General features: G+C 42.8%; 1 protein-coding gene across 1 annotated transcript in view; it reads right to left on the bottom strand.

Moving 5' to 3' along the window:
- Positions 1–11,041, bottom strand: part of ARHGAP18 (Rho GTPase activating protein 18) — a gene marked incomplete at its 3' end in the record, with an annotated part of 102,813 nt that overhangs the window by 2,880 nt on the left and 88,892 nt on the right. The window contains exons 8-12 of the mRNA XM_018568945.1: positions 9,926–10,003; positions 6,985–7,144; positions 4,537–4,619; positions 4,118–4,324; positions 1,467–1,604 (exon numbers count right to left, since the gene is read on the bottom strand). Coding sequence (XP_018424447.1) covers positions 1,467–1,604; positions 4,118–4,324; positions 4,537–4,619; positions 6,985–7,144; positions 9,926–10,003 — 666 coding nt within the window. The remainder of the gene's footprint in view (positions 1–1,466; positions 1,605–4,117; positions 4,325–4,536; positions 4,620–6,984; positions 7,145–9,925; positions 10,004–11,041) is intronic.

Raw genomic sequence — 11,041 nt, 5'->3', positions numbered from 1 at the left:
ACGGAAAACGACTTGCTCGGGCGCTTCCACTCCTTGTAGACAAAGTCATCAAAAAAAGGAACGTAAGGGAAAACCTTAGTGGAACGCCTACTCCTGTGCGTCCACAAAGGAACCGGCGGGAGCGCCGAAGAGCTTGGAGTCTCCTCAATTTTAAGCATTTCCCGCACAGCGCAAACCAAGGCAGCGACCAATTCGCGCTCCTGGACCATAAGGGCGGTTCCTGACTCGTCGTCACTACCAGACTCCGCCTGGGGGGAGTCCTCCAGGTCGGGCTGCACGGCCGCAGCAGAAATTTCCCCCTCTTCCTCAGAAACCCCCAGAAAGGACCGGGGGGGGGCCCGGCAAAGTGTGCTTCCGTGGAGGGCGCTGCGTCAGCGCAGGCTCCATACGGGACACAAAACTGTCCATGGTGGAGGAAAAAGCCTCCAAGGACAACATAGCGCCAGCGGACCCCCCCAAAGACCCCGCAGGCACCAGGGTAGAAAAACTGGTGCCACCGACCGCAGCCGCGGCGCCAGGAACCTGAAGGAAATGCTGCTGTGACTGGGTAGCCGAGACCCCCAGGCACCCCCCTGGGACGAACCCACAGGTCACCCCGCCGGAGCGGGGCCGCCGCAGCCGACCCACCGCAGCGGGTCTGCATGCGTACGCTGGTCATCCAGGGGAGACTCCAAGGATCCAAGACATCCAGCCTGTTGCCCGGATAACACTTGCTAGAAGATCTGAAAAAAATCAGGAAGAAGCAGGTAAGAATACCCGAGAAAAAATTCTTAGCTCCTTACTCCTGACGCTAAGCAAAAAACTGGAGACTTGTCAGCAGGTAGGGGGTTTTGGCCACCGGCAGGGGCCGCCCCTAGGCTGTAATTGGTTTTTAGTTTTGTGCCTAGCGTCCTTCTCCTGCAGGTGGCAATATTACCCTACAGTACATGATCTCCGATCTGTTCCCTGTGTCCTTCAATGAACGGGAGAGAAAGGACAAGAGTAAGACCAATTACTTATTTTATCATCTTTAATTATTCTTATTTATAAAAGGCTGTAATTAAACCCAGCCTTTCCACAGTATTTCTGTGGGCATCATTACAAAACGACTATAGCATGATGGTGCATGGATCCTGGGATAATTCCTACAAACACTGTCCTTATGGAACTTGTATGTGCTCCTAGTGTTTGTATGGGTTGCCTCTGTGTGTTCACATTTCTTTTCATAATCCAAAAACACTCTAGGGTAATTTGTCAAATCAGGCCACAGAGCCTGTGACTGTACAGCTGTGATAGAAGTATTAGTTTATAAAGCTCCTTTAGGAAAAAAGGACAGAGATAAGAAATCCAATGTTCTCAGAAAATGTAGCAGAACACGTCAACACAATAGAACAATAAAAACATATTTAGCTCCCATTGTAGTGATGTAAAACGTGCAGTGCATAGGGCACAAAATGATCTCTATTTTATATATACACAATACTCACATCACCATGGCTTTTTTCTGCCTTTTCTCGATCATATGCTATCCTTTTTAAGAGCTTCTTCATAGCTTTTTCCTTGAGGTTTTTCTTTTGGCTGACAATGTTTTGTTGCCTTACTTGCGCAACAAGGAACTTTGGAATCTGTGTATGAAAAATGATCTATCATTTTGTATTAAGTTCCAAAATGGTATAGCTCAGTCTCTTGGTAAGCAGATACCTGGCAGTCACATCAAACAACTAAACAGTCCACAAATATATATTATATCCAACACTTGAAATAAATGGCCATATGTGGCCATACGCTGGACTTGCATAAACATGCACATGTGTACAGGTGCACAACCATACAACGTAAATTCGTGCTCATAGAAACGCAGGTTTACCCGAGCCTGGCATATACCCACATACTGCTCACCCAGGTGCGCACTCCTCTCAGTGGGCTGCTGCGAAGTCTCGCAGACGCTGATTGGAGATCACATGGTCGGCAGTACAGCTCCGGTCTGACCCGTTTGAACTCAGAGAGAACGGTGACACGGAGTGACAGTTGTCAGGCATATACCTAGCAACCACTTGAAGTTTCAGATCAATTCTTAAATGTGAGTATTTTTTTTCAACCACTAAGGTGTGCCATTACCTGCAAACAGTTGGGGCGCCTGTCAGCCTATCATTGATATGCATAGTTTGCTCACTGTGGCCAATTGCTTACAACTGTGCATACCCACCAAAGAGAATCACTGAACCTTGGCAGCTTACGGCCCAAATTAGCCATATGAAGGAGCCCTTAGTTTGCTAACATACTGTGTATCATAAACAACCGGCATTGTTCAATTTTTGAGAAAGTAGTTTTTTAAACTTTTTTCATCCTCTTTTCTGTCTCAGTGCTGCTGATCATCTGCTGCCTCTTTCAACTGCTCCCTGTTTACATGCAAACACTCCAGTGCTAGCTGCACATCCTTGTCCTGGACTTCTAACAGTGAAAGGTGGCATGGCCACCTGTAGTCTCCCATCAGGTGTGTATGTGACAGGGTGACAACCCAGGATCACAATTAGTAGACAAGGACAGAACATTGTCACCACAAAACAGGAAATGTCTGAACAAGAATTCGTGGCAAGATTATCCATTATTATGGTAGTAAAAGCTGAAGATTAGAAAGATTGAAAATGACTTGTGAAACTACATTAACATGTTAACTATTGTAAGAGATATTTGTGTTTGGGTTTACATATACTTTACTAGTTACGCATGCTGAAGAGAAGGACCAGCTAACACATCTAATTTTTTATATGCTGGAGAGTGAAATATACTGCTCCCAATACTTAGAGCCTGCGTGGGACACTGCAGCTGCAACACACTGGCTCTTTTTACTGAGAGCTGAACAATGAAGTAACCACTGATCACTCAGCTCATGGTCTCCTTCCTGCAAAGAGCAGTGACCGTCAGGCTGTAGGGATATACTCCTTATAGCAGGGACGTGTGGTCAGGGGAGGCAAGTGAGGCAGAGCCTGACCTAGAATTATGGAGGAAAAAGCTGTCAGCTTCAAGTCTGAAGCTGACAGCTTTTTCTCTATTTAGATCGGCATCTAACAGGTTACACAGCAGGGAAATCCTCCCCGCTGTGTAACCTGTCATGGATGAAGCGCTGCCTGTTAATTACGTCACTGCCCTATAGGGATTCCTTCCTTCCCACTCTGTTCTTTCAGCACTGACTGGAAGGAGAGACAGGGAAGGGGGGGCAGGTACAACTGGCTCTGGCTCTAGAGAGGCATCAGCGGGGTGGATCGCGACAATATTGTTAGGATCCTTCCTTGCCACAATGTTGCTCTGCACTGTCAGAATACAGCGGGCATGCCAACTGTGGGTCACAGGAGGACATTAGTAAATCTACTCCTGTGACCCAAAAGAAAAGTAAAGCCAAAAAAAAAGGTTTGGCTTTACTTCTCTTTTCAAGTAAAGGCTTACTGAAGTTGTTTGAATGTGGAATGCTTAAACATAGAGGAGTGCAGTGGCCCACAGTGAAAGAAAGTCTTACAGTAAATCGCATTTTTATGGAAAGTTAGGTGAAATATTTTGTAATAGTGAGCCATCTGAATATCAAAGATGTTAAGAATAATCATTATTAAAACTAAAAGCAGAAGTACCACACATCCACCCATCACCTGCTTGTAATAAAAAGTTATATACAAGGTCATACAGGTAAACACTGAATAATGTAATGAAATCTCACCCTAAGCATTCTGGGCAAAGTAATATTTTACTCTTCACACCCCAGTAGCGGTCAGTGTTGTACCTATGACCATCATTACTAGAATACATACAATCTCCAACAAGAAAGATGTAAATCAACAGTACCTGCATAATTAGGAATGGTACAGTTCTCGCTTCTGATGGAAACTTCAGTCACAACTAAGGTGAAGTAATCTGTTTTCTATGTCAGCCATATATGTTCACTTATATGTCATATGTGATTAGACATAAGAGAACCAGTGTCGAGTGTAAAGAAAAACAAAACTGTGCTACATATTTTCCATTCATTAATTATAAATATGGCTCCCTAACTAAAAGTTTACATTTACTGTCCCTTTAATATTTTGTAATATTGGTATTTGTATGGAGAAAGATTATGAAGGTGCAATCTCTCCAATTATACACTTACCGTCCACAGGAGTTTCTGGTATTTGATCATGAAAAGCATGATGGAAGCTGTTTTGGCTGCACTGGTCACAACGCCTTGATCTATACCTTTTAATAAGGAGGTATGGTCAGAGAAGAGATTGGGAGCCATGATCATGGCAACATTCTTCAGAGTCATTTTGTTCTGCTCTCTGTGATCAACGACCCTCTGAAGGAATTCAAGCAAAGCCTAAAACAGGACACAAAAGACACTTTACGTCCGGCACAACAGGATCAAGTTTATCCATGTGCTTTCAGTTACACAGTTATAGAGAATAGATCCATTGTTAACAATCCAACCCATTGTTTGCTTTAAAATGCATTCACTAATAAATGAAATATTTCACATTTACAAAACACAAAAGGAATTTACATGAAATAAAATGTAAATGAAAGACAGACCTTTAGGGTGTTGCGGTGTATTTCAGGCAGCAAAATGACCAGTAGATTCAGAGCTTGGAGCCTATGCTTTTTTGATGGGAGGTCTATAAATAAAATAAAAAACACCACACTTCATCCAGTGCTAAGAAGCATGATATATCCAGAGAAGACACAATACCGGTCAATGCCATCCCAGAAATGACATTTACACTTAATGATAAATTTGCTGCTTTAAAAACAGCTTTAGTGACAATTCTAACATTTTGGATTTTCCATGACTTTCTTTCTTAGTAGCAGTGGTCACCAGAACAAGACACGTCCTCGGAAAGACAAAGACAACAATAAAAACTTGACAGAGGGAAATAATCTATCCAAAAAAAATGCCTTTACATACACTTTAACAGTGGCTCACTTAGTAATGTAATTTCAGTTAATTTTTTTTCTCTCTCATAAATCACTGTGTTTAAAGCCAAATTCCAGCCAACAAATGGTCTTCTGTTTTGGACCATGCAGGTAAGGGTTAGAGCCTCTCCCAGGTTTTTGTTTTGCTATATGTGTCCCTATTGGAAATCATTTTCTTGACTCCCTGTCAGGACAGGAAGTGATGGGAAATCTTTTCAATGACGACAGACAAAAACAAATTTTTAGTAGAGTGAAGAAGTATTAAAATCACCACATCCCTCATTTCTTACACAGGCATACTAGGGTCAGGAAGCAAGGGAAAATCTCTCCAATGGGGTGACAGACAGAAATAAAAACCTGTCAGGAATTTAAAATATTACCCATTCTATTCAAAACTAAAAAACAATAATGGCTAGTCATAAACATACTCACATGTCCAGCGAATCCAGCTTTGTCTTATTGTGATCCACCAATACACTGCCACAGTTTGGGTCCCAAACCGCCATTTTAATTCTGACATAATTGGGAGCCAGCTGTCTCATCTGAGTTATGCAGCTGGCCCCCGATGACGCACGGCCAGGTCCACCTCCCAGCCGCTGTGAGTCCCTGCTCCTGCAGCCACCTGGGATATGCGACACGAATAGGGAGGGAGCAGAAACATATCATTGTTCCGTAGGTATGAATGGTGGCTGGGGAAGAAGAGCGGGTCCAGACAAAGGATAATACAAAAGTAAACGGGAAACATCAGCGGGGGATTGCAAGAAGCTAAAAAAAGGGATCTGGGGAAGGTTTGCTTTCAGGAGAACTATGAATGATGGAACTATGATGAACAAGCCAGGTCTACAATAGGACATATGTCTTAATAAAAAATCTGTGTAAGCAAATCATACCTGCTTATATAACCACTTATGTGTTATAATAAACTGTATGCCTAAAGGACTATGCTTATAGAAGATTTAAAGGAGAACTATGGGGCCAGGGCTTTTCCCCATAGTTCTCCTAAGGGTAACGGGAGGACACAAACTAGCATCCTCCTGTCACCCAAAGCTCAGTATACCGCGAGCTACAGCTCGCGGTATACTGAGACACCACAGCCGGGACGGATCCTGACATTACTGTCTGCATCCACCCAGCTGCGTGAGTGATAGCTGGCTCTACCTATCTAGAGGCAGAGCCAGCTGTACCCACCCCCTCCCCTGTCCGTTCCGCCAGGCAGCACTGGAGGATCGGACAGGGGAGGGGGGAATCCCTGCAGGGGGCCGTGAGTAACAGTCAGGGCTCTCTGCAGGGACAGGATCGAGAAGTGAGCGAGCGACAGTATGTGTTCGCTCACTTCCTGATCTATTGAGCCGACCTGTGACAGTTTCATTGTCACAGGTTGGCTAGAACTATGAGGTGAGTGATTTTCACTCGACTCATAGTTCTCCTTTAAGCCCTACTGCCCCCCCTTGACCTTTCCATTCAATGTATAACCCCAAATACAGACCTCATATCAGTGGAGGGCTGTGTCTAAATGTCACAACTTGTGCTAGGCTGACTCATGCTCTTGTCCTGTGAGGAGACAAAGCGTCTCCATTATGCTCTATGGCAAAAAAAAGGGAGCTTGCAGAAGAATAGAGGCTAGCCTTGAAATGTACAGTATATCTATACTAAAAGACCTAACTGCGCATTATCCGCTTATCCGCTACACTAAATTAGAAAGTACAGAATAAAAGCTGACTGTGCATAATACAGTTATATATTTAGCTTCTAGGGAAATGCTTAGCTTTGCAAAATGAATTATGTGACCTGCCATACTGCTCTATACTCTGTGATCTGTTAATAATGTAATAAGTGACACAGTGTCACACTGAGAAAGAGAGGGTATAATGGAAGGTCCAAAGACCCAGCTGTCAATAGCTTCATTATTCTTACCATAAATGTCCCTTTGTTGCTTTCTTGCGCTTTGTACAAAATCAATTTCATACTACAGCGACAACTGCATCATCAGGGTAAAATAAAATGCTCTCCTCTAAGCCTATCATGCTACATATTAAAACGGAAGATTTAATTAAAACATTATCTCACACTGCACAGAATGAAAAGCTTTCATGTATTCCACAGTGAGTAATGGCAGAGGGAGCTCGCGAATTAAAAACTTCAGAAGGCTGGCAGCATCGTGATGCTTCACTGTATCCCAGTTGAATGTTCCTTCATAAAACTTGGCTTCCAGTTCCTGGCACACAGCCTGCAAAACAATACAAAGGTTGATCAAAAATGGTGCAAATGCCAAAGCACTAATTATGTGTACTAAAACCAGATACAAAACAAGCAGCTTTTGCTCAGTATACCACAGACATTTATTAGATGGCTGCCAACAAATGATAAGCAGTTCTACTGAAAGAACATATAGTCTTTTAATAAATATATTTCTAGATGGCATCCAGGACTACAGAGATGTTTAACGTACGTTAGCATGCTGCCAGTAGAGCACTAAAAGTAGAGCTTGATGATGATTATACTGGACAAACGAGCACGGTGTAAATTAGGAAAGTTGTAGTCACCCATTTCACCCTTGCACTCAAAGTATGCAACTAAAAGGCACCATCTCTCTTTGGAAATTGGAGGTTTCAAAAATACTGATTTAAGAACATTTTATTTAGCCAATTCCATAAAACTACATTCTTTTTCAAAGCTGCTTCTGCTGCTAAACTGTCTGAAGAGGGATTGATGCAGTGATATAGATACGTGAGTCCCCGGGACATTCTGGTCACGTAATATCTCCACAGGAATCATCAGTGCAGACATAATATGCCCTTTAAAGCAACATCAAGTATGGGGGCTGACAACAGAAGAGCTAAAATGTGCTAATCTCTCATGTTTATTGAAGAAACATTCATGGGATTCCAGGGCTGAAAGACCACAAAAGGTGCTTAAAGTATTACTAAAGGCTGGGTGTTTTTTTTAATGCATTCTCTGCATTAAAGGTAAAAAATGCCCAATACTTTTTTGACTCCCCCGTCCTGTCACCGCCACCGATCCCCGAAGTGATCCTCTGTCTCGAACCTCCAGGTTGCGGGGGAGGATACTGAGGGCAAAGGAGCCATAGGCTCCTTCTGCCATCAGTCAAACTGTTGGGCAAAGAGGAGGGGCGTGTCCTGCCACAGGGCTGTGTGTGTCTATGGACGCACACAGCTACTGTGGGCACGGCCGGGAACGCGCACGCATGGGTGCCTCCACAGAAGCTGCTTAGCTAATGGAGGAACCCGTGCAGGGGCTGGAGACCCACTACAAATTAGGAATTGACATATTAAAAAAAAAAAAAGTTCCAAAAGTATCAATTTTCCATTGATAAAAATAAAGGTTTAATATCACTTTAAGGTCAAAAGGCAAAATATTTGTTTTATCCTTCAGCATTCAGTTATCCTTAAACCCAGAAGATTGGAAGAATCTAGTGGTGAAAAAGAATTATGGTGCATTTTTACACAACACACATTACACCCCATCGCAATGCAGTGCAGTGCACAGTGATACATAAAAATGAATTCAAATACAAAACACACACTAGTAGCCATGTGTTAGAGAGTATAACAGATGATGCTATTGTAAATAAGCCCTGAAAGTATTGCTGCAGGACCTGACGTCCAGGGCACACAGCAGCATTCTCCCGCGGAAAGAAACTTACAAAACCCCTCACTGGAAAACATGGTACAGAATTGGAGTTTGGTTAGTAATCAGCTTACGTTAGCTAGCATAAACATAACATCAGCCAACAATAAATGGTCCATCAAAATATAAAATTTAAAAAAAAAACAGCTTTTGCTGCAATGTTTACATTTATCAAGAGCTATTTTCACAGTAATACTTCTGCCACAAGATGTCCTCATTTTTCCAAGTTGAATAATATTATATCAATCACTTCCTCTGAGCCCTGGCTGTCATGCACTTGCTCCCAGCCTGTGGCTGGGCAAAGAAAGAAGAAGCAGCACAGTGGTGAGCTCATCTCTCTGCTTTCTCTTCCTAACAGCATGCTCTTTGTCAGCACATGAACGGATTGGCTCCATGTGCTGCTTCTTCCTCTCACATCCCTACTAGGAGGCTGACACCTGGTCAAATTCAGGTACTTACAATGCTTGCATTTAAAAATACATTCAAATTATGTTTAGTGATAATGATGATTGACGATAATAGAACTGTATTCATTTGTGTCTTTAATATCTGTCTGGGGTTTAGCGTTAACCATTTCGGTTACAACAACATATGCCGTATGCTGCTGGCAGTGAGCCCCTCTAAACAGACTCCGTCGGCACTCTGTTTAGCTGTGTAAAGTCGACGGCCAGCTTTACACTGCAAGCAATTCTGGTGGCTGAGCTATCACCAGATCACTTACAAGAGCCAGTGAAGAGTGCCCTCCTCTCGTCGGGCATCCCCGCCTTGCTTTCTGAGCTCCATGCTGCATGCACGGCCGTATCGGGCAACTCCCGGGAAAGACAGGGGCTGCGTGTGCTCTATGGGAGTACGCGGCCATATGCCGCCCTACACGTCCATGCGGTTGTGGGTGTCCTTACTCGTACGCTGAGAAGATGGAGTGTGAGCGTAGGGCGGCGGATGGCCGCGTACTCCCACAGAGAAGGACAGGGGCTGCGTACTAATCACACACAGCACCTGTCCTTCCCGGGAGCTGCCCAATAAGGCTGTGCACACAGCACGGAGCTGTACATGCCGGCCTTTTCTCGTGTGAATGAGGCCTAATAAAAAAAAGGGTATTCCAATTGGCTGGCGTTGTGACACTTAACAAATCTAGTAATGTAGGGATGACTCGTTTGGCCAGACTTGATGTCATTAACACTGTGTAACATACCACAGTAAGCTAGCATAGACAAGAAAAAGCAGCACAAAACGTCTAGGAGGAATTATAATTATTACATAATTGTAGCTGGGTAACCATTTTTCCTTTCTCTACAAGAATAAATTAGGTTGATATATAATTTGCTAAAATATCAGTAAAATGCAAAGTAACCTATATTACCTTAACCCTTGAAGAAGCTCCAGGTATTCTCAGAATACCTTCTGTGTCTAGTCCACACTTTTCTATGTGACCAATCAGCTAAATGTAAGAAAAAAAATATCAATTACCATTGCAGGAAAAAGGGTTCCACTGATATGCAGACCAAACAAAGGGTTTTCAGTACGAAAGATGTACGAAAGATGTTTTCAGTACGAAAGATGTGTGAAAATGGCTGAAAGGTGTGTGTATAAACATTTATAAATACCCCATTAGGTTACATCATGATGCAAAAAACAGTGCTAGGTTACAATTTTAAAAGTGTATTATAGTATGACTAAAATAGTATTTTCTATAGTTACAATATCAAAGTGACACTAAACTCAGGAGTTAAATGTCAAGTACCTTAAAAGAGAACTAAGGGGTAAGTGTTTCTCCCCATAGTTCTCTTAAGGGTCATGGGAGGACATATACTAACCTCCTCCCGTGACCCAAAGCTCAGTATATCGCGAGCTTTGCAGGGAGATAATCGGGAAGTGAGCGACGGTATGTGTTCGCTCACTTCCTAATCTATTGAGCCGACTTATGATAGTTTCATGCCACACGTCGGCTCGAACTATGAGGAAGAGTGATTTTCATAGTTCTCCTTTAACTAATAACAAAAATGTATCTTATTTGTGTATCACTCAGCTGTAAATCCTCAAATCATCTCTGAATTGGTACTGACACTGTACTTCCTACTGGATGGTGGCTACTTTTGTTCCCCATGGTCCCTGTGTGTGTTATAAAGTAACCAACGCTCCAAGCTCGCTCCTGTGATAGACTACAATCTCAATACAAATTAGTAAACTAACCATGATATTGTAGTCTATCATGGGAGTGAGCTTGGAGCGGTGACTACTTTATAACACACACAGGGACCATGGGGAACAAAAGTAGCCACCCTCCAGAAGGAAGAACAGTGTCAGCAAATACTCAGAGATGACTTGAGGATCTAGAGCCGAGTGTTGCACAAATAAGATATATTTCTGCTAATAGTTAGAGTACGTGAATGCATTTTTAAGATTTAACTCCTGAGTTTAGTATCACTTTAATGGCTATATAAGTAATGAGAGGATACCAGTAAAAAAAAAAAAAAAC

The sequence above is a fragment of the Nanorana parkeri genome, unplaced genomic scaffold, assembly GCF_000935625.1.
Source record: "Nanorana parkeri isolate BGI_ZX_2015 unplaced genomic scaffold, ASM93562v1 scaffold1264, whole genome shotgun sequence".
NCBI lineage: Eukaryota > Metazoa > Chordata > Amphibia > Anura > Dicroglossidae > Nanorana > Nanorana parkeri.
This window is presented reverse-complemented; position numbering and strand designations above follow the sequence as displayed.